The sequence below is a fragment of the Hylobates moloch genome, unplaced genomic scaffold, assembly GCF_009828535.3.
Source record: "Hylobates moloch isolate HMO894 unplaced genomic scaffold, HMol_V3 SCAFFOLD_1, whole genome shotgun sequence".
NCBI lineage: Eukaryota > Metazoa > Chordata > Mammalia > Primates > Hylobatidae > Hylobates > Hylobates moloch.
In genome coordinates, this window is record NW_026652276.1 from 41,787,123 (window position 1) to 41,811,496 (window position 24,374).

Below are 24,374 nucleotides of genomic sequence, written 5' to 3' on the forward strand. Positions count from 1 at the left end.
GCCGCCGCCGCCGTTGCAGAGCCGGGCCGCACGGGGGCGCCGCTGGGGCCGCTCTGCTCCCGAGTTGCCGAGCAGCGGAGAAGGCGTTCACTTCCGCGTCCGCCCCGCTGCGTCCGGCGGCCGCGCCGAGGGTCTGGCGGGCCGCAGGTCAGTCTGGAAGCTGCCGACCCGCCCCACCCCCCCGGTGCGGAAGAGCCGGGCGCGGGATGGGCCGCGGGCCTGGAATGCGGCGGGGTGCCTTGAGGAAGGGCCCGGGCCGCGCTGGTAACGCGCGCGTCCCGGGCTGCAGGCTCGGGCTTCGGGCCGATTTGGGGTCTCTAGGCCGCGGAAGACCGTGGCGGGCCTTTCTGGCTCCCCAGATCCTCCCGGCTCTTCCCGCTTCGTAAGAGGAGTGTGAGCCCCTTGAGCGATGTTTTTCAAAGCGGGGTTCGCGGGCAGATCCCGACCCCTCCTCAGACCTTCTGAGGAACTGTGTGTTGTGGCCGGAGTGTCTTCGTTTTCCCAAGCGTCCCTGATGGTTTTGATGCAGGTGATCATAGGACCGCACTCTGGGGGACATTGTCCCCGAGGGCTGGACACTTTCCACATAGCAGGGAGCCTAACTGGGTGCTTTTGAGGATGGGGCCTGCGGAGTGCCCCCCTGGTGTGGCCTTGGAATGGTGATGTTCCTATCCTTAGGAGAGACTGCCTGGGGTTGGGGTAGGAGGAGTAGCTCTTAAATCCTCAGGATCGGGGTGCTGCTGTGTTATTGTAGCCAAGTCTTGAGATGGACAGATGCTTAGAGAGTGAAAGGGCTGGGTCAGGAGCCATAGGGGTGAAACAGTGCTGGAGGAGCCGATGTGGGGTGAAGCAGGAAGAACTTGGGGTTCGTCCTGCCTGTCTGGATTGGGGCTGGCTCCACAACCTACTAGCAGTCAGCCCTTGTGTGGCCCCTGTACACATCACTCTTTTTTTTACCCCAATGTCCTCATCTGTCAACAGGGACAGTAATTCCCATCCAATAGAGTTTTTGTGTGAATTAAGTAATGTGTGTCAAGTGTCTCTTACAATGGCTAGCACATAATAAGCATTCAGTAAATGGGAGTTATTAAGGGTGACACAGGCCCTGGCTTCCTTGGCCTACAGACCAAAAAGTAGGGATTAAACAAGTGGAGTAAAAAGTGGACAGACACACAAAGTATATTTGTAGAATTGTGCAAGGATTCTAACTTGGGGGGGCAGAAGGATACGTGGGACGGTCATGCAAGAAATTAGGTTTGCTGAGGGCATTGAAGAATAAATAGGATTCCAGGGAGCTAGTAATGAGGCAGAGGGAACAAGTTCCATCCCATGCCTCAGAGGTAGCTCTCACACATGGATCTTTGGAGTGCTGCTCCCGGGACTTCTAGGCAGTGCAAGATGTCACATCCATAAGTGGTTTTGGAAGGCTGGACCTTTGGCCCATAATGGTTTCTGTTGCTGACCGTGTTCTACACACATGGTCTTCCTCAGATTTTAATGGTCTCTTTCCATTTTATTGGAGACTGGCTGGCATCTACAAAACAATCTTACTTGGTCACTGAGTAAAAGTGAATTGACATAGATGTAGTTGAGCCTTTAGGCAGCCATTTTAAGCTTGCTATGAAATGTGTGGATACTGCAGATTCTCAATATTGGGAGTACCTTTTTCATCACAGTATTGTTTTAGGTGGGAAAACACCACATTGTCACCTGTGGTTCTGTGATCTCCAGAATGGATTAAAAAAATCTAACCCTTAAACATTCCCTGGGCCGGGCGCAGTGGCTCATGCCTCTAATCTCAGCACTTTGGGAGTCTGAGGTGGGTGAATCACCTGAGGTCAGGAGTTTGAGACCAGACTGACCAATATGGTGAAACGCCATCTCTACTAAAATTACAAAAATTAGCCAGGCATGATGGTGTGTACCTGTGGTCCCAGCTACTCAGGAGGCTGAGGCAGGAGAATTGCTTGAACCCGGGAGTGAGCCGAGATTGTGCCACTGTACTCCACCCTGGGCTACAGAGCAAGACTCCATCTCAAAAAACAAACAAACAAAAAACTCCAAAAACTTCCCTAAAGCTTCGTCCATTTCACAGTGAAGAAGCTGGATGATTTGGATGTGTAATTTGTAGTTCTAGACTAGTCTGGCTACTGGTCTACATAGAATTCTGATCTCAGGCTGGGTGTGGTGGCTCATGCCTATATACTCAGCACTTTGGGAGGCCAAGACAGGAGGATTGCTTGAGCCCAGGAGTTCAAGACTAGCCTGGGCAACACAGCAAGACCCTGTCTCATGTTTTAAAAATTTTAAAAAATTGAAAGAAGAATTCTAATCTCAGTTGATAAATTATATATTCCTTAGTTACCTAACTTAAGAATTACAGTTATCATTGTTAATAATTCCTGCTCCTTTATTTCCTTACATTCCAGAGTCAATATCAAGTCCCTCAGTAGACACCTTATGGTTAAATTTATATCATTATGCATAATATTTATAATGTATTGAATAGTTACCATGAGCCAGATTCTGCTCTTTTGCTGTTTTATAAGTTCTTTTAATTATTCCTCTTATAGTCCTTTGAGCTGGGCATCATCACTGCCTCCATTTTATAGAAGAGGAAAAAATTTGCCCAAGATCCTAGAGCTGGTGAGGGGAAGAGCCTAGCAGCTCAATTCCATGCTGTCCACTGATCTCTGCAGTTTAGAGGCTCCCTCAGACTTATCATGGTTAAAAAGATATGTGAATACTGAATATCATAAGCAGGGCTCTCCTGTGTTTGTTGTGTGACAGAGAGTGCATTACCATGTTTAAACAGTCATTTCAACAGCAATGATTGGGTTGTTAGTCGTTTATTATCTTTTACAAATCCTCTGAGCCAACATTTTCCAACTTCTTAGCATATCTCGAAATTCTCTTATATTATATAAAATCCTTCAATTCAATAATGCCAGTACTGAGGAATTTATTTTCAGTCATGTTAAAGTATATTTATTATATTAACTATTTAATGTCTTGTTGGAAATGGCAGGGATGACTGTCCTTTGTTTTACAGAAGGAGACCAAGACATCATTGTTTTGAAGTTTCTGAAAGTGTTGGGAGGCAAAAATTCAGGTGCCTGGGGGAGAAATGGAAGGCCACAAGGCAGAAGAAGAGGTGCTAGATGTTCTCCGACTGAACGTGGGTGGCTGTATTTACACAGCCAGGCGGGAGTCCTTGTGCCGCTTCAAGGACTCCATGTTGGCATCTATGTTCAGTGGTCGCTTTCCTCTAAAAACAGATGAGTCAGGTAAATGCCTAAAGTCCGAAAGCATGATCTGAATATTTATTAACACAAGAGTCCAGTTTAAATTCCCTTTGATTTTCCTAATTACAACGAAATGTACTAGATGAATATACAAATTACTGAGATCATTAGGACTCTATGGAGATTCATTAAGTACATGGAGAAATTAAATACTACTTCTGAAAATCTGTGATAATGTTGTTAAAAGTTGACAAAGAAGTAAGAGTTCATAAAGGCTGGTCATAACCTAATTATGGGGATTAACTATATTTTGAAACTTGTTACTTTCATGCAGCTTCGGGTGATGATATTGACGCTGATTAAATATATTTGCTTCTCTCTGTGTTCTTCAAATTAGAAAATGTTTTGTCTGGAGAAAGCAGCTGCCCTTATTGCTAACGGGAGCAGCCATCGTCATTGTAGAATTAGTGTTGGGCTCACCACCTAGCCTAGCTGTGTAGTCTTGCTGTGTGGCCGATGTGCATAGCTGAGAAAAAGTCTGTGCAGTGATACTGTCGGGCTAAGGGGCAGCAGACTGAAAACTGGGTTTCAGAAGAAACTGTAAATCACACAGGTAGGGTTCTGGGGCTGCTCTCTGCTTCCAGTGCTCTGGGACTCACTGAACCTGCTACTGGTTGTAAAGAAAGTTCATCAATACAAATGAAGTTTTTTGCCCTGCGTATGAGCTCCAGACCCACTCTTGGTTCTGTGTTAGAGGAGAACGATTGAGGAGTCTTGAACATGAGGGACTGTTTTACTGTTAATAACCCTGGTGTTAGGAGGTTGCTTTGCTGGTTAAATGGCAGTTGAAAGAATGGGAAAAAAAATCACCAGTGGCTGGTGCCCAGGGCTTGGTATCTACCTGGGCAGAAAGGCTGTTGGGGCAAAGATGGTAAGCAGGGATTGAGTTTTCTTCTCTGCCCCTAAATTTTACCTTCTTAATCCCTTCTTTTGTGAGGAATTACTGACTAGCCTCATGTAGAGGTTTTTCTGTTTTTTTTTTTTTTTTTAATTCTGCTAAATTATCTAAGAAAAATATTTTATTATAAAGTAGTACCAGCATAGCATTTCTTCTTTTTTGAAGTTTGGGTTCTCATAGTACAAAAGGACTAACCCAGTAATTCGAATCATCTGGCATGCCTGGAGCGAGGAACCCCAGATTTGTAGTCTTGCTGATATGCAAACACTGGACATAGTGATGAGCACCCCACATGCTCTCTTTAGTGAGCACCTCCATATACCTGTTCTAGTCCAGCTGAGATAAGGTTAGGGGTAAACTTCTATTTCTACCAGCAGTGTGGGGTGCCCTTAGCTTTTGCAGTGGCCATTGTGGGAATATAGTCATTGCATCCAAAGTTCTAAATGGATCTCGGAATATATTTTCCCATATGGTAGTGAGAACACAAAGGTCCACCATTGACTCATTCAGTTTCTTTGCGTACAAATCAGAAAAGGTTGCCCTTATATCCAGGAAGATTCAGTTCCATCCCAGGGTGCATGGCTTGGTGAGCAGAGTGTGGGTTTGGTTTTAGCCTCTCTTGCCCACTTGGCCTACCGTGGTATATGTAGTACACCAATACAACCAAACATGGCAACCCTGGTGATATATATTTGCATTCAAACTTATGTGCAGTATTATAGAACTACAGGTGATTGTCCCACACAACTCATTCAGATTCTATGTTACAATATCACCTATTTGTAAGCAGAGGGTTGCTGGTACATCATATTTGGTGTTTGAATAACCAAAAGTCTAGCTTAGATTACATAAACCTATTTGAACACTAGATGTTAACTTTCATGTGAGAAAGAAACATTTATAATTATAGAGGTCCTCAAACCTAGTTTGATTTGTTGAAATCTTATTGATCGACAGAATCTCTACAATCATTTTTGAACTGAATGTTTTCTAGGGGCTTGTGTTATTGACCGTGATGGACGTCTGTTTAAATACCTTTTGGATTACCTTCATGGAGAAGTTCAGATTCCCACAGATGAGCAAACCCGCATCGCCCTACAGGAAGAGGCTGATTACTTTGGTATCCCTTATCCATACAGCCTGTCTGACCATTTGGCCAATGAAATGGAGACATATTCTTTAAGGTCAAATATAGAACTTAAAAAGGTCTTGGCATTTTTTTAAGTTTTTGGATATATATATTTATGATGCACAAAGCAATATGTACTATTTTGCATAGCCTGTGTTTTCACATTAACCAAACAAGATAGTTTTTATACATTTTGAAGGCATGTTTCTTTACTACTACTTCTCATTTTTTAAGGCCAAAATTCTTGGAAAGTATATTGCCACTCAAAAGTTGATTGAGTTTGTATTCTTCATTGAAGATTTAACACTTTTTGACGGCTTTTTTATAGAACTCCTGAAATTCTTTTTAAATTAAGAGAAATACTATACTATATTAGGGCATAGTGGTATTATTTTATTTACTAAAGTGATTTTTGAAAAGAATGATCCTGATGAATAATAAAACATCTTATTGATTTAGTAAGTGTAGTAGTTTGTTACTAATTTAAAACATTAGTTTGGCTAATTCACTTTGAGATCAGTAAATCTCTTTAAGATGCTTCTATTTTAAATTGCATTTTAAAGATCTTTATGATTTGAAAATCCTAATTATCTGTTTTTGTCTTATTGAAAGTATTATATGTGTTATTAATTAGCACTTTTGAGCATCTAAGAAAAATATTTTTCTTAGAAAATTGTTAATAGTGAAAACTGATCTGAACTGGTTTGAATTCTTTGATTTGGATGTCAGTGTTTAGGAAGCAAGCTGGCGGGTGGTTGGTTATTAGGAGTGCAGCCTGAAGAGAAAGTTGATTTGGTTCCAGATCCCCTTTAGGAATTTGCATAGTTATATGGGTTCTGCTACTGAAGTTATTCATCAACTATATTTTCAAACAATAGTCTTTCCCTGCTGTTGCCACATCTGCAGAATGAGGCCTGACTAGAAGGTTGGGAGGGTTAATGCTCATCTTCAGAAGTCTCAGCTCTCTAGTGTTTTATTCCTGGTTTTTATTCAAAAAGGACACAGCATGCCCACATTCATGCTGTCAGCCAACACGTTTGTTTCAAGTGCCTGTGACATGTATGGCACTGTACAAGGGGCTGCGTGGGACACCAAGAAATACAACGTGCAGTTCTTTGCCCTTGAAGTTTATAGTATAGTTGGGAATTCTTGTAGATGTATGTGTAAGTAAAATTCCAAACCAATACTGGAGTTAGATAGCAATATTAAATGAAAGTGCAAGACATGGTAGGGCCCCATTTTCATTCACTGAGTCAGCAAATACTAGGCATCTTGTTTGTGTCAGGCGCTATTCCAGACACTTGGGATATGACAGTGAACACAACAAAGTAGCTGTCCAGAGTACTTACAGCAGTAAAGGCTGTTCCTCCCAGGGAAGGCCCTGGCAGCTTCAATGGGTGAAACCCTTCTGCTGTCTGCCCTGGAGCACCGTGTGTTCTCACTGGTGGCACTTCTTTTTTTTTTCTTTTGAGATGGAGTCTTGCTCTTGTTGCCCAGGCTGGAGTGCAACTGCATGACCTCAGCTCACCGCAACCTCTGCCTCCTGGGTTCCAGCGATTCTCCTGCCTCAGCCTCCCAAGTAGCTGGGATTACAGGCATGCACCACCACACCCAGCTAATTTTGTATTTTTAGTAGAGACAGGGTTTCTCCATGTTAGTCAGGCTGGTCTCGAACTCCCAACCTCAGGTGATCCACCCGCCTCAGCCTCCCAAAGGGTTGGGATTACAGGCGTGAACCACTGCACCTGGTCCTGGTGGCACTTCTTACACAGGGTGCTGGTGACTTATTCAATGTCTGTCTTCTGCGTTAGCTATAAACTCTAGGAGGACTGGGACCCTGTCTCACCATTGTTCATCATTATATCTTCAGGACCTTAGAGCTCAGCACAGAGTAGGAACTTAATATTCAAATGAATGAATGAATAGGTGGATAAGTGCCAAATGAGTTCAGGCAGCATATATTGAGTTTAGATATTGAGTTTACATATTCATATCTTTCAGTGTAAAAGAAAAATCAATCTGGTTAGTCCATGATTAGAATTTGGAGCTAAAAATAAGGACCAACCATAGGGTTAGTCAGTAGAAGGTGAATGGAAGATTGTGTCAAATGGGAAAATTTGGGGAAATTACTCTAAAGGGAAAAGAAAAAGGTCTACATTTTAGTTATTATACGAAGATTTCAAAATTAAAAGTGATGTTGGCAGTGGAGGAATGATCTTATAAAGATTATAAAATTAAAAGGGATGTTGGCAGACTAAAGGAGTAAGAAATAAAATGGAATTTCCATGTGGAAAAGGATTCTGTAGATGAAAGGGTGTTGGGTTTTTGGGGGGTATTTTTTGTGATTGTCCTTGCCGCCCCGATTTAATTCAAAAAAATGTATGTTTGATTTTTAAAGGTATAAAGACTTACCTGAAATTTATAATCTTTTTGTTTCCCTTATGATCAACTAGAATTTCAGCTTTTACATGAAAATAATGGAGCATATTTATTTTTATTTTACTCTAGAATTAAATTCAAATTTTATATATACTTTTTGCTTTAGGCTTTAACAGATTTCTGTGATTCATATGGCTTAGTCTGCAATAAACCAACAGTTTGGGTTCTCCACTATCTTAACACATCTGGTGCAAGCTGTGAGAGTAGAATTATAGGTGTATATGCCACAAAAACTGATGGAACAGACGCTATTGATAAGCAGCTGGGAGGAAGAATTCACAGCAAAAGCATTTTTAAAAGGTATGTCCAAATTTAAATGTGAAAAAGAACAAAATAAAGTCCTGGTCTCTCCTAAGAGGTGTTTCTGAATGAAATGTGCTTGACTAGAAAAGACCATTAACACCTCTCAGGAGACAGAGTGAGCCATCATAGCAGTTGAGATAGGCCTGCTTCATGAGGAAATTATAATTAAGATAATTTCCCATACAGTATGGATAAGCTGCAGGCCATCTGCATGATCTAGTGCAGTAGTTCTCAACTGGGAGTCTGCATCAGAATCCCCTCACCGAGAGGCTTAAAAAGAAAAGAAGAGAAAGAAAAAAGAAAAGCCACATGCCTGGTGTCTTCCTAGACCATAGAAGCATTGGCAGAAGAAGTCAGCAGGCCTACTGAGTGACTCAGGGCTGGCCTGCCTTGGTGTCTTCTTCTGAGAAATGACAAAGCACTTCCTGGTCCCTTCCAGCTTTAGAATTTTATGACTTGAACATGTTAAATTCTTAAGAGTTATTACTTAATATTTTTCCTGTAATGTTATTTACATTGGTTAATTCACTTAGCAATTTTTAAAACAATTCTCTGGCAGATGGGATTGGGTCGAATATTAGTGACTAATGCAGGATCACATAAGCTTGCCTTTTGAGATGATTAAATATGTCATCAGTTTCTGAATTCTTTACAGATAGGGATGCTTCTATGTAAGATATGTAAGTGCCTGGCATAATGCTGGTCAAACGTGAATATTTTGTAAGTTCATTGGAGTTTGCTGATTTTTCTAAAAAACTTGATATTAAAGATGTGTTGATTTATCTACATGGTGCATATTGTGGAATTAATAAAATACTCTACTATGATAAAAAGAGATCAAAATATAGGTTAGTATATTATATAATGTGTACATATATATCTATGTAAGCATATGTATACTTAAGGATCACAGAACAACTACTCAGTGCTTACATATTTTTTCCCTTAATTAACAAGCTCTTATTAAATGTATATTAGCTGTATGTATATATACACGTCCATACCTAGGTAGTATATTTTCATTACTTTTTGCAATATTTCTAGAGAGGCGGGAAATAATGTCCAGTACATTTGGAGCTATTATTCAGTAGCAGAGTTGAAGAAAATGATGGATGCCTTTGATGCTTGGGAAGGAAAAGGTACAGTGCAATTCTTTTATTTCATGGAAGCAGGTGGACTTTTTCTAAAAAAAAAAAAATAAGACAAAGTAAGCTCAAATACTGCATTTCTTTTTTTTAGAAAGTATTCTTTTGAGTGTGTCAATGTATTTGTCATCTCATGATAACACTGAGGCAGTTTACTTACAAATCTTTAAATCCCATCAGTTGCTAGATATTATTAATAGTTTATAATTCAGTAACTTTAAGTATGCCTCTGTTAGCTAGGCTTATTTAATTTAATTAAATAAGAGTTCATTTAGTACCTACTGTGCATTGGAAAAATACTTCAAATTTGCATAAAATATGTAATCAAGGAAAGGGAGAGAAAATAATGTTGGGGAAGATGTCCAAAGAGCCCTTATAAAATAATTACAATAATCTTTAAATGTACACTTTGAAAACTATTCATTTTTCTCAAACTACGGAGTGAGAGTTGGTAATAATGATGCTGTTTTATATCCTCGATAAGTAGTTTACATTCAGTATCTCTTCGTCCTAACACAATCCTGTACACTACTTACCATTCCTATTTTATAGATGAGGAAACTGAGTATCAGAAGGGCTTTGACACTTTCGTAAGGATCACAGAAGGTTACATGTTCTGTTCTATGCCTAAGCATTTTTTTTTTAATTAACAACCATGTACTGAGTGTCTGTTAGGTGCAAAGTATGATAACAAGTCCTAAAATTGGATCCAAAGATAAATAAGACATATTCCATCCTCAAATAATCCTAAAAGCTAGTAAAGACTGACTGCCAGTCACATAATAGATAAAACAACTGGGCCTGGTGTCATGCACCTATTGTCCCAGCTACTTGGGAGGCTGAGGCAGGAGGATTGCCTGAGCCCAGGAGTTTCAGGGTGGAGTGAGCTATAATCATACCACTGCACTCCAGCCTGGGTGACAGAGCAAGACATAAAAGGAGAGGAAGAGGCTTTTAAAAACAGCATTGGCTGGGTGCAGTGGCTCATGCCTGTAATCCCAGCACTTTGAGAGGCCGAGGCAGGTGGATCACCTGAGGTCAGTAGTTTGAGACCAGCATGACCAACATGGTGAAACCCCATCTCTACTAAATACAAAAAATTAGCCGGGCATGATGGCACATGCCTGTGATCCCAGCTACTTGAGAGGCTGAGGTGGGGAAATGGCTTCAACCCCGGGAGGCGGGGGTTGCTGTAAGCCAAGATTGTACCATTGTACTCCAGCCTGGGCAACAAAAACGAAACTCTGTCTCAAAACAAAACAAAACAAAACAAAAAACTCTATTAGCTGTTCCTCCTTCAGGTGTCATGCCAGCTCCAGTCCTTCTTCCTTTCCTCAACTTTGCCCCCTCACTTTCCTTCCTTTTTCCTTTCTAGTCATACCCCTCGAGCAGGCAGGATGACATCTTTCAGCTTTCTATTTTATATTTAATTTACTTTGAGACACTTATGCTCAAGTTGGAGAACAAATTCCATGGTGTTCTCTGTGTCTCTGTTTGTGCCTCTGGACTGGCAAGATGTCCAAGAGCCCACTGACTTAGAGAGCTGAAGGAGGGCCGGGCACGGTGACTCACGCCTGTAATCCCAGCACTTTGGGAGGCCGGGGCAGGTGGATCATGAGGTCATGAGATTGAGACCATCCTGGCCAACATGGTGAAACCCTGTCTTTACTAAAAATACAAAAATTAGCTGGGCCTGGTGGCACGCGCCTGTAGTCCCAACTACTCAGGAGGCTGAGGTAGGAGAATCGCTTGAACCCAGGAGGCGGAAGTTGCAGTGAGCTGAGATCGTGCCACTGCACTCTAGCCTGGCCACTGAGTGAGACTCCATCTCAAAAAAAAAAAAGTTGAAGCAGAAAACTGGGGTTGATACCTTTTAAAAAGCATGCAACTGATTTTATCCATTTTGAAAGCACGTAATGAGGCATCATTGTGATTTAACAAAGTTCCGGAAGGCGTGTGAAAATCCATAAGATAGGAAACAGGAGTTAGAGAAAAAACTCTTGGAAAGGAGAAGAGTCATTGTTATTTGTAGATAATGTCTTTTTAGAAAACCCCAAATAATCAACTGAAAATATTGTAAGTGCTGAATTTAGTAGGCTAAACTAGCTGGATACAATATAAGTATACACGGATCAGCAGCTTACCTATGATAAATCAATTAAAAATTATAAGGGAAACTCCCATTCACTATAGCAATAAGCAAAACATAAAATAACTAGGAGTGTCCTCGGGACTGACTACCCAAGAAATGCTTAGGTCTTTTCTGAAGAAAACTGCTAAAATGTATTTATCCATCCATAAAAAAGAAGACACGGAGATAATGGTGAGACATACCATGATCCTGAGTGGGAAATTTGAATGTTATAAAGATGTCAGTTCTTCTCAGATTAAATTATAGGCCTATCAAAATGTCAATGGGACTCTTTTGGAATCTTGAAGAAATGATTCTAAAATTTCTCTGAAAGAATAAATAGGTAAAATAGCCAATAACATTTTGGGGAGTAGAAGTAATTAGGGGGATGAGTCTAGCTCTATTTGATAGTAAAACATGCTATAGACCTATAATAATCAAAAGCCATGTGCCTCTGGTATAAGAATAGAGCAGCGATCAAGGGTAAACACCAGTAAAATTAGTAAAAGTACTATGTGGTAAAAAAGTATTAAATATCAGTATTTTAATAAATAGTTGAGAAATATGCTTGGGAGGAAAAACAAAACTTTAACCTCATTATTTGTCAAAATAGTCTCAGATGGTTTTATGAAAGAAAGAAGGAAATGTAAGCAAATAATTGATTTCTCAATAGGGAAAGAAATTAAAAGCTCAAAAATCATAAAGACAAAGATTAATAAAGTTGGTTGCATAACATTTAAAGTGGAGGGGACATTGATTGCTAAGGGGTATGAGGAAACTTTTTGGGGTGATAGAAGTGGTCTACATCTTGATTATGTGTAGATTTTGGAGTGTGATCAAGCAGTTCCAGAAAGTTGTTTTAAAATGAGGATCATAGAGTTATTTGAGTATCAGATATGTCTATTATTATAATGATTTATATGCCCAGCTTGCTAAATTGTTATTGTTACCAGAACTTTAATAAGAAGACAACAAATCCATTATTGGGACTTAGATTACTCCAAACAATTTTTATTCAACATAATTCTTTGAGCTTTTTTCATGTGTATATATTTATGTTTCTTTTTTTAAAAAAAGTTGAGATGGAAATTCACATAACAGAATTAACTAAAGCATACATTTCATTGGTATTTACTACATTCATAATGTTGTGCAATCATTACCTCTGTCCAGTTCTAAACATTTCATCATCCCAAAAGGAACCCCCTAAGCGGTCACTCCGCACTCCACTGTCTCCCACGGCCCCTGGCAACCAGCAGTCTGCTTTCTGTCTCAATGGATTTACCTACTCTTGATATCTCTACAAATGGAACAATACAATATGTGACCTATTATGTTTGGTGTTTTTCACTTAGCATAATGTTTTCGAGGCTTCAAGAATACATATTTCAGCTTTTAATAAAAAACATAACAGATTTAAAAATTAAAATGAATTTGAATGGCATTTTTGCCTAACTCACTAGCTCAGATTCTTGTTGGAAAAGGTGGTTATCGGGTGGTGATATCTCATATTTGTACAGTGGTTGCCATTTTCAGAGTAGTTCACAAAGTTCCCCTGATTTGATGTCACAGCAACCGAGTGAAGTAGATAGGGCAAGTGTTACAACCCACCCCCTATACAATACTTATACTACTCCGTACGACCAAGACTGGGAATAAAGGTACTTGACAGTTTTTGAGTGCTTAGTCCATGCTAGACCCTGTTCTAAGCACTTTGCATTTATTAACTCACTTAATCATCACAATGGTCCTTCAAGGTACATACTATTATTGTCATCATTTCACAGCTGAGAAAATTCAGGCCTGGAAAAGTAACTTTCCCAAGGTGACATGACTAGTGAGTGAGAGATGGAGATTCAGACCCACACAGGCTTTGCTGGAGCCTGAGCCCTCGCTCTCAGCTGCCCTGAGTATGCATAATAACCTGCTGAATCTTCTCAGCTAATCAGTGGCAAAGCTGGTGGCCAGCTCTTCCTGACCCAGGTCGTGAGCTGCGTTGCTCCCTGGCCCTAGCTCCTTGTGTGAGCGCTTCCTGTTCATGTTGTGCACACCTCCTTTTGCCAAATGGGAGGCATGAACCTCAGACTCTGGCAGGTCTTAGGTGAAACAGTGTTGCTCAGCATTTTGCAGTGGATGGTAGGTGTCTTAATTATCTCTTTTTACCTTCCAGGTGTTAGCTACTGGCGGGTGCCTCATGAGCTGATAGAGTGTTGGACTCTAGAAGAACGGCCTTTACTTGGAAGCCTGCGTCACATGGCTCCAATTCGAAAGAGGTTATCTATGCTGTGTTGATTATTTGTTTTGTTTTTTAATCGCTGACATTTTCACTGTCTTTGTGAAGGGAAAATGAATAATAATTCTTGACCTTACTAAGCTTATTAATCACCTATTTGAATATTCTGTCTTACCATCAAAATATAGATCTTGATAAATATGAAGTTACCAAAACTATGTAAAAAGTGGGAATAATTCTTTGTAACTGCATGTATAACATGTTCTTATTGAAAGAGTGATTCTAAAATTACTAGTGGACACAGTGAGAATGCTGTGGTAAATATTTTTGCCCCACCGAAGTGAAATCCCAGGCTTTATTGGCAATAGTAAAAAAAAAATCTATTTAACTTAATACTTGAAATTTCTTGTGACTTATTCTGAGTTCCTTTCTGTTTCCTATTGCCACAAATAGCACTTTTATTTAATGGTATTTTCCTGTGTTCCATGAAATTATTAGCATTAAATTCACTCCACAGCTGTGTCTTTCACTGTGTTTTAAATACATTTAAAATCACATTTTTTTTTACAGTGTCTGGGTTTTTATTCATGGCCTTCAGATGTTCTGATTTCTTGATCACATGTTCTACAATTTAATTGAATGCCCGTATGGAATTTCAGACTACTTTCTTACATTTGCCCTCTGGGTCTTTCACTGAAATGCAGAGATGCTTATTCAGTTTGTAGTGGTTAACCATCACTTGTCAAAACAGATCTTATTTCTTAAAAGCTATAATTTTATTATCATTTATTTTGCCTTTCGAGCCTACAGTTAGCAAATATATTTTGAGTCAAAAGCAGTGGTTCTCAGTTAGGGGTGATTTTGCCTCCCAGGGGATATTTGACAACGTTTGGCAACACTTTTAGTTGACACACTGTGGGGTGGGAGTTGCTACTGGCCTTTAGAGGGTAGAGGCCAAAGATGCTGCTAAACATCCTACAGTGCACAGGGCAGCCCCCCAGAACAAAGAATTATGTGACCAAAATGGTAATAGTGCCAAGGTTGAGAAACCTCAGTGTGGAGTCTGGTGGCAGATGTAGATGGAAACATAGCAGGCAGAAGTGGTTTACAGAGCCCCTCCTCTGTGTTAGTTATCTTTCCTCTACAAGTTTATGAAGCATTATTTTTGATGCATCAACAGGATAACGATGACGATGACTGAGAAGCACTTGTAAGGACCCAAGGAGCCATCTAGTCACCAGGGAAAATGTTCAGTAGGGATTTAGGGTTGAATATATTACATTTGCATTCTTTGCTACAGATGGCAATTTTCAAATAACCACGTTATTATGATCCCATTTCCAAGAATGGGAGTTCACTAAGTTGTAATCTCCTCTAACGACACACTGATGCTATGCGGACTTGCAAGAGAGCAGAGTGAGAGGATTGCAGTCCCCTTTCATGCTCGGGGTGGTCCTCAGGAAGTGAAGCTGAAGGAGCAGGCAAGGTTTTGACAATGATTGTTTGACAGTTTTAAGGTCATTTAAAAAAATGTTCCCCCGTAGGCTTTTTATAATGAATGGTAAACTCAGTTCTGGAATCTTTGAAGGTTTGTCCATGACTGTTCTAGCAGTCCCCAAAATGGGTTCCAAAGAATGCAAATTTTACTGGCCATCAAAGGTTTCACTATAGAATGATTGGGAAATACAGATATCTTTAGTATGGGCCTTTCATAATCTTTAATATGTTAACATGAATTTTAAAGCTTCAAGAGGAGAAACAGATATGCAGCAGTTTATTAGTTTTGCATTGCTATAAAGGAATATCAGGCTGGGTACTTTATAAAGAAAAGAGGTTTATTTTGACTCATGGTTCTGCAGTCTGTACAAGAAGGTTAGGGCCAGCATATGCTTCTGGTGAGGCCTCAGGAAGCTTACAATCATGGCAGAAGGCGAAGGGAAGCAGATATGTCACATGGTGAGAGACAGCAAGAGATGCCAGGCTTTTCAACAGCCAGCTCCCACGTGAACGAATTGAGCGAGAACTCACTCATTACCATGGGAGAGGGCACAAAGCTATTCATGAGGGATCCTGCCCCGTGACCCAAACACCTCTGTCAGGCTTCACCTCCAACATTGGGGATCACATTTCAACATGAGCTTTGGAGGGGACATGCAGCCAAACTATATCAAACAATATTTCTAATATTTATTTGATTGTGAAATCTTTTTTTTTCTTCACTAAATCTCTTAAAACTGCAGTTCTGGGAAAAACAATTTGTGATATTTCTGGTTATCCTGTAGGTCACATCATGATACTTGGGAACAGGGTGATATATTGTATAATTCTTACGTAACGTGCCAAATTTTAATTTGCTGGTATTAATATTATGTGTGAGTTTACATAATTCATATTCAAATGGAGACCAATCTTTTGTAAACTTGCTTACTGACCTTGGTGGGAGATGAGAGATGAGGTAGGTGCCCATAAACCTCTTGACTCTTTAATTCTTGACCAGAGCCTTTCTGTTAATGCTGAAGGTAAACTTTGGAGATGTTTTCATGAGTTACTAAAACTATACATGTGGAAAATGACACACTTCTGTATTTCTAGGCGACTGATAACGTTCAATGAAGCGGACGAAGGTGTGAACTATAAGACTGGTCCTAAGCCAGTTAGATTTTTGGGCCCTTCCACAAGTACCCAAATTAAAGTCAAGAACTCGGCCTCAGTCACGGTGTCTCCAGCCAGTGCCATCCAGATGTCGGCTGGGGCGACAGCAAGCCGGTTTCAAAGTGGTAGCCGCAGAAAGGCAGCTCAGTGCTCTGCACCTTCCAGAGCCACGGCCCTGGTGGGCACGGGGGCACCTGGGCATCCTCAGGCTTCTCCTGGGGCTGCGAGCACTGAAAATGGAGGCACGCACTTACCTCCAGCTAAGGTGCTACTCTCTGACAAGAAGCCTACACCCCAGCGGGTGATAAAGCTGAAGAGGACTCCACTGTGTGCCACCGCGCCTTCCCTGCCCACCCCCACAGCCACGAGGCAGGCCAACTCCCTCAAGCCACTTCCCGGCGAAGCTGCCTGTGCCTTGGGAGTGCGGACTGAGAACGGGAAGGACAAGGGAAATTGATGAAAGTGGTGGACTTGAAATTTCCCGTTCATCTCCCAAAGCTTTCAACCCATTCGATGCAAAGAAGTGACACTTTCTTAATGCAGTAGAAGGGAAGCTTATGTTTAGGATTCTGTTCCTGGAATTGTGTGAGCTAGGAATGGAGGAGGGGAGACTTTCAGTGGTTAAGGCTCCATTTCTCATTTTCCCAACTTTTAAATGATTATTTGTCTATGGACAGTTTGAATTTCTGGTTTTCAATTTATTTTTAATGATTAATTCGTATTAAGGCAACAAAACAGCACAAAAAATAATCTCTAGAGAGGTCCACTTTGTTGCTGAAGTAAACGTTACTTGTTGCAACCTGAGGATGGGCATGAGGTTGGGCCTTAGGTATTACTGTCTGGCAAAATGGAGGGGGTGATATTAGTGGTTCCCTGTACTATGTCACAGCCAAGAGAGATTAGAAAGAGAAAATGTAGATCAAGATGAGCTGCCTACAAATTACTCTGTCTCCAAAGGCAACATGAAAAGAAATGATGGGGAGGAAAAACACCCATAGACTGAATTGGCACTTTGACTCTCACTTAATTGAACAATTTTCTTTCCTAGATTGGCTTTTCTTACTCTTTTCTGTTAGATTTATTTATAAACACCACAAGAAGATCTCTTGGGATTAGAATTATATAATATGTCTTTGAAGTAAATGGTTAAAATATCCTATTTTAATCTGAATAGTGAAGTTTTGAAAATACTTTGAAAAAGAGAAGTAAAAGTTTAATTTGTTAACTAAAGTTAGTATTTGTTTTTCAGAAATGACCACTGAAGATTCATTCTGATTATACAATATGATTTTTATGCATAAAATTTCCATGTAACTTGAATTTAATATTTTTAAACAGAATATTTTGACTAATCCTCTATTTTTTCATGACTATTCAGTTGTGTGTGTTTATTTGTAAGTGTTATGTTTTGTAATTGGATCACATATTTCTACTTTCAGTGAGAGTATGCCTTCACTATGTTAAAAAAATAAGCTCATAAAACAGGGTACTTTTTATTCAAATGCTTATCATTGTACTTGCATTGCTTTGAAAGAGTAAAGTAAGTATGCTCAAAACATTACATTTTACAAAATAAAATAAAACTTTTCCATAAAAAGTGGTATTTTCTGTGTCTGTACTTTTTAAAGCCGTGGAGCCCTGTAGTAGTTTGAAAACTTATTAGTTTATTTAGGTTATCCGTTTTCACTTACAAAATTGCTTTCTTGTGCAGATAAAGTATGAAATAATTAAATCAATTTTGGATAACTATCCATCCACTAGCAACTTTTTAGATAGGTTGCTTACTTTGCTAGAAAAAGTGATTATTTAATTGAAGATCCATGATGACTGTCCTGTGGAATATATAAAATATTCAGTTACTTTTGAAAATGCTATTATAGAGAATCCACGCATTGTGGAAATCAAAGACCATAGTGAATTTTCAGAACTACCAATCTGGGCATTATTAGTATTGCTTGATTTAGGACATTTTGAGTTGCTGGGCAGGAAACATGTTGACAATTAATCATGGGTGATTCCGTTGACATCCTCCATTTCTTTGCATCAAGTAGTTTAAGGGAAATCCATTTAGCACACTTAGTCTTTGTAAGAGGAGTGACTTTGGATAACTACTGAAGGCCGGGGCAGCTGCAATAGGGAAGGGGAAGATGCACCCTTATGGATATCAGGAGTCAAAGTCAAATTCAACATGCTCGAGTGACATAAACATTACTTGGGTGTGGTTCCCTGGGGGCTAGCTTCACTTTACATGGAAAAACATTTTTCTTAATACCAGACTGTGCAAACCCTAAAAGAGTTGGTAATTCATCATAACCCATTGCTCTTCCTGGAAAAAAAAAATGAAAGCTTTATAAATAGTGATTTGAGAAGTAGGTTTATACAGTTGGATCAGGAGATGCTTAGAAATAATGATAAGTAGGATATTTAAGTATTGTTCATATATTTAAAAAACGGTTAGTGACTATACCCTTTCACATAATCTGTGTTGAAAACAGGTTTGCCCTGATTAAAACTGGTTAGTTGTTTCATGGATAGCCTAAGGCTGGCAGTGGAGACCTAATGAAGGATTTGTTTTGTTAATAATGCCTTATGTTAGAATTTAGGAAGTATTTTCACATATGTGATTTCATTGCTTTTTACATTTCTTTCAAATTTTTCAAATTTTTAATTTTTGTAGTGATAGGGTCTTGCTCTGTCACCCAGGCTAGAATGCAGTGGCACGATCTTGGATTACTGCAGCCTCCAACTCCTGGGCTCAAGCAATCCTCCTTCCTCAGCCTCCGGAGTAACTTGCTGGGACTACAGGCATGCACTCCATACCCGGCTAATTAAAAAATGTTTTTTTGTAAAGATGAGGTCTCACTATGTTGCCCAGGGTGGTCTCAAACTCCTGGCTTCAAGCCATCCTCCCACCTTGGTCTCCCAATGTGTTGAGATTAAAGACAAAATGAGTTTCAGAAAAGTTAAGGCTACACAATAGAGAATGTACACATTTTAGCCCCATTATCTGATTTCTGCAGAACCACACAGCATCACTGAAAAGCTAGAGGGAGGAAGTAAATGTTAAGTGTGATTTTCCTCAATATTTGAAGTTTTTGAGCAGGAAAATATTAGATTATGTGTCTGTCTCCTACTAAACAGGGACTGTCGTTTCTGTCCCTCTAGAGTCTGGTACACAATAGGCCTTTAATAAATTTCTGAACAGTTGAGGGCCACCTCCTGTCTCCAAATTATTTTAGAAAATGTATCTGATAGCAATATTCAGAGGATGTGGAAACTGCTTTTTGACCTTGCAGAGTTTATACTGTCAGGGGAACAAAGGAGGTGCTTTTGAAAGTTCCTTGATATAGTGAATATTGCTGATGACCACAATTACTATTGGTAATGACCATAACAGTTACGTAACTTGTTGAGTTGTTTGAAGTAATTTAGAGATATGCATCACCAGATCCCAGAGAGGTCCGTGGCTGATGCTTCCTGACTTTCCAGAGAGGAAAGCAGAGGTCTGGCCTCCCTGCTCCTAATTCAGTGCATCTCCTGTGCTGATGTAAGTTCTTTTTCATTCACAGACTGAATCCCATTGCCTCCTTAGCAAGTGCTAACATTAAAAAAAAAATTGTCGATTCACTTTCCAGTCCATGGTTAAATACAGTATAATGACTGACCAGCTGTATCTTGACTTTTACAGCATGAATTAACATACAAGCGTGTTTGGCTTTACCTGAGAAATTGTTCATAGAAAACCTTTGATTTAAATGCATTTTGAACGTGCACAAGGCCCGTGGTGGCAAGTTGTTCGGTAAAGGGAAGAATGCTGACATTTATATGAGTATGAGATCACCTTAGATAGGATTCTCTTACATCTGCAGGCCCTTTGAATAGCTTTGATTTGTATTTGGTAGGATGTTGGTTGGAGACTAAATAGAAAGTATGAACTTGGTAAAGCATAGGGAAAGAGCTTCTATTATAGCAAATGAAAAGTATTTTCAAATGACTTACATGTGTGTATTTGAAAGTAACCAGGAACTTTTTAATTATGAAAAATTCTGTCTTTTCCATATGCTGAAACTCCTCCTTGAAAACTATCAACAAGTTGCTGATTCCTCAGTCAGGAAACAGTGAGTGGATGAGTGGTTCTTTGTTGAGGGCGGCAGTTAGTATGCAGGGTTTCAAGCATGTAGGACCCAAAAAAAGAAACCTCATAAATAGCTAACAGGAAAAAAAAATTGCTTTCCAGCTGTTTCCAGAATTTCATATTTCAATTTGTTTGGTGGTGCAGTCTCAGAGCGACCATTTTCACTTATATTCTTGTCAGCCTCATAAGAGATACATGGTTTACATTGTTAGAGAAAAGCTAATTTTTCTTTGTTCACATGTGTTGCCTCAGACAGCCCATACATGTTTTATATTTGCTAGCTAAATGGCTTCTGATGTAGGCTGTGGCTAATACAAATAGAATTTTACAGTAACTGTCAGTATTCTGCCCTGTGTGTTTATTTAGCAGCTTTTCATTTTATCATGTTGTTTCTCATGCTTTTCATTTGCTTCTTCCACCCTAAAACCCTCATTGCCTTAGTAAAATTCTGCTGAGCTCCAGGTATGAAATGGGGGGCCTGGGGCTTAGAAGAGAAACTTGTTTCAAACAGACAGCATGTCATGGAGAGAAAAAGGTAGAATATTTGCTAATGATGGGAAAAGGCAAACTGCCTTCTGCCAAGATTTCTTAAAATTTTGAATAGTTTTGTTTCAATAGCAGCTCTTTCAAGAATCTATTCTCTAATTTCTTGGTGTGGAAGATCTGGGAATTCAGTTTCTATGTATGTGACACTAGTAGTCCAGGGACATCAGAAATTGTACATTTAGACCCAGCTATAGGTCAGTCTGGAGCTGGTCACCAAGTTTGAACCAGCCAAGAACCCAGCATAGCTGGAGGAATCAGGGAAACATGTCCTGGCTCATCTACTCAACTTTTGTCCCCTTTCTCCAAACCCCTGTACCCTCTAGATCAGGGTTTCTCAACAGTGGCTTTATTGACATTTTAGACCAAATAATTCTTTATTGTTAGGATTATACTGTGCATTATAAGATGTTTAGCAGCATCCCTGGCTAGAACTCCTGCCCCAGTCGTGACAATCAAAAACATCTCCAGACCTATCCAAATGTCCCCTGGGGTCGGCGGGGGGGTGCATCAATTATCCCTAGTTGAGAACCATTGCTCTGAGTGACTTAACTTGAGCAGATTAACTGCCTCTCCTAATTGGGGGCTGTGGATCAGCAAGAAAACATCACAGCTGTCAGTCACAGGCAGGAGTAGAGCCATGGGAATTGGGGGGGGGGGAGGGTGATTCAGAAGGAAGGATGTCTCAGGCCTGCTGATTTAAACAATCCATCCTTTAAGCTCCCAATTACATTTCTGGTTTTGGCATAAAATTTGAAATACTTTCGTTTGCTGTTCTGACCAAGCAACTACCTAATAAAAGCTAAGATGTGCTCTTCTAATTGTTTATAAACTTATTTAATACACTAACCCTATTATGCAGGTGGGTATTATTATCATCCCCATTTTACAGATGGACAAACTGAAGCACAGAGGGGTTAGATGAGCTGCCTAACTGCTAGCAGAAGGCAAAGCTAGGATTCACATCCATGTCATCTTACTCCAGAGTCCAGGCCCCTAAGCACAACGCTAGGTCTGCTCTTACAGGAGCTTGTTACGCCCATTCCCAGAGATGAGCTAGATAGGATTAAAGTCTTCTGTTTGCTGCATAGCTATTTATTCTATGGATCAAATACTTCTTTTTTTTTTTTTTTTTTTTGAGACAGTCTCACTCTGTCGCCCAGGCTGGAGTGCAGTGGTGCAATCTTGGCTCACTGCAACCTCTGCCTCCCGGGTTCAAGCGATTCTCCTGCCTCAGCCTCCCAAGTAGCTGGGATTACTGGGGCCCACCACCACACCCAGCTAATTTTTGTATTTTTGGTAGAGACAGGTTTTGCCATGCTGGCCAGGCTGATCTTGAACTCCTGACCTCAGGTGATCCACCCACCTCGTCCTCCCAAAATGCTGGGATTACAGGCATGAGCCACTGCACCTGGCCTGATCAAATATTCTTATAGCGCTTACTAAGGATGTGTTGGTTATCAATTCATTGCCTCTTGCTTCCAAATCCCCTCTTTATTGTGCTGCTTGTGATACTAGAACTGGACCCTGTAAACACTTCTCTCTCACCAGCTGGCATGATGTTAAGCTTTGTCACTGGTGGGACACTGCAGAAGGGCCCTTTTCTTCCGGGTTCAGGGTGCATCCCGGGTCTTGCTGCTGCAGTGCTTGGTCCCAGTGTGGAATACCAGTGGCTTTCACCCTCAGCAAGCACTGCCTTGTGCAGCTTCCTGTTGGGTGGGTCTCCCTGCTGGCTCCACAGACAATTCAACAACACCCCTGTGTGTGGTTTCCAGGTGAGTTTTGCTGGTGTTCCAGCTGGAGTCCCAGCAGGTTTAATGGCACCCCTGCAGGTGTATTCCTGGTGAATCTGAGTGGCTTCCAGCTTGCCAGCCCCAGCCTGCAACACCTCAGCAAGCTGCTCCGCCCTCCAGTGGCCACAGCCGCACCCTCTCCAACAAGGCTGAATGTCAGCCTTGAGGATGGGGGGAAGCTCTTTCAAGCTTATTCCTTTCTTGGGTACTCTGTCTCGCCTCTAGTAGTGACTAGTCCCTGTATCAGCTATTCCTGTTGTCTTCGGAGTTCTTACCCTTTAGTAGCTAATCTCCTGTTACTAGTTATTTCTGTCGATCTATCTTCCCCATATACATTGATGAAGCTTCCCTAGCAAATTACTCTGTGGTTACTGTCTCCTGCCTGGAATCTATATAAAGTGCCAGGCATTATTCCAAATGCTTTGCAAATATTAACTATTCGATCCTCATAACAACTCTGTGAGGTAGCTCCATTTACCTGCCCCATTCACCCATGGAGAAAACCAAGGTAAGGAGATGTTGAGAAATGTACCCAGGTTTACACAGCCAGGAGGTGGTGGAGCTAGTGCTTGAATCCAGACAGGTGGCTTTGAGGGTCGGTTACTTCAGCTGCTCTGCTCTCTCCTCCTGTTTTCTCTAGGATTGTTTTACTGGGTTACTTTGCACAAGCCATTTAGACTCCAGAATTTTCTGGAGATATTGGAGTTGGTCAACTATTCATATCTTCTCTCTCTTTTAATCAGTGTTCATCGAGTGCCTACTATATGTCAGGTGTTGGTAGAGGAGTAATGATGTTATTGGCTGACTTCTTACACAATGATAGTAATTTACAGAAAGTGGGTTCTTTCAAAGGACTAGGAACAATTAAATCAAATTCAATTCTAAGTATCTGAAGTTAAAAACAGGATAGCTGGGCGTGATGGTTCAAGCCTGTAATCTCAGCACTTTGGGAGGCCAAGAATCGCTTGAGCCCAGAAGGTGAAGACCGCAGTGAGCCGTGACACCATCACGAAACTCCATCCTTAGTTAAAAAATAAAAACTTGTCAGGTGGGGTCACACACATCTCTAGTCCCAGCTAAAAGGATACTTTTTTTTCTTTTTTTTGACAGGGAGCACTTTTTACACTGCTATTTTCTGTAGAAGTTCTTTGGCCATTGTCACAGTCATGCTTCTGAACTATTTTTTTTTTTTTTTTCCAGAAGTCTACATAATTTCTCAGACAAATTTGCTTTAGAATATACTCATTATTCTGTAAAAGTTGTTTGTGGCAATTCTTCCTATGAAACTGGAACTTAGTGGCAGCCTCAGAAGCTCCTCTGAGCTGTGGGAAAAAACAGAGTTCTCAGACAAAGGGACTTCTGATAATTAATCATTAATGTGTAAGAACCTTGAGTGATGAGAGCAGCATTGTGTATTTCTCAGATAGACTAGATTCAGACCAGAGTGCCTTTGCCTGTGGGGCTGCTATAATGAGATTAAACACTGGGCTTGGCCAGCTGACCAGCCTCCCAGGACTGGGGACCTGGTTCTTTGAAACTAAGAATAAACACAAAACTTTGTTAGAATTTATTAAAGAAGCAAAAAGATTTTTAAAGTCCTCATAATGGATTGTAAAGAATAGTATTTAAATTATGTTTCAAATTCTTAGCTAAGTAACAAGAGAATCA

The 24,374-nt window shown here is 40.4% G+C and overlaps 1 protein-coding gene across 3 annotated transcripts; it reads left to right on the top strand.

The window, feature by feature from the left end:
- Nucleotides 1-39: 39 nt before the first annotated feature.
- On the top strand, nt 40-17,832 carry KCTD18 (potassium channel tetramerization domain containing 18). Of its 3 annotated transcripts, none has more exons than XM_032755024.2 (7): nt 40-147; nt 3,053-3,287; nt 5,198-5,409; nt 7,878-8,071; nt 9,119-9,213; nt 13,521-13,623; nt 16,176-17,832. In XM_032755024.2, the coding sequence occupies exons 2-7, from the start codon at nt 3,128-3,130 to the stop codon at nt 16,690-16,692; spliced, it is 1,281 nt and encodes a 426-aa protein (XP_032610915.1). In that variant the 5' UTR covers nt 40-147; nt 3,053-3,127; the 3' UTR covers nt 16,693-17,832. The 3 variants fall into 3 exon arrangements, with proteins under 3 accessions (XP_032610915.1, XP_032610916.1, XP_058295827.1); XM_032755025.2 differs by having other exon boundaries at nt 89-529; XM_058439844.1 differs by lacking the exon at nt 40-147 and having other exon boundaries at nt 3,192-3,287; nt 5,198-5,323; nt 16,176-17,819.
- Nucleotides 17,833-24,374: the final 6,542 nt, after the last annotated feature.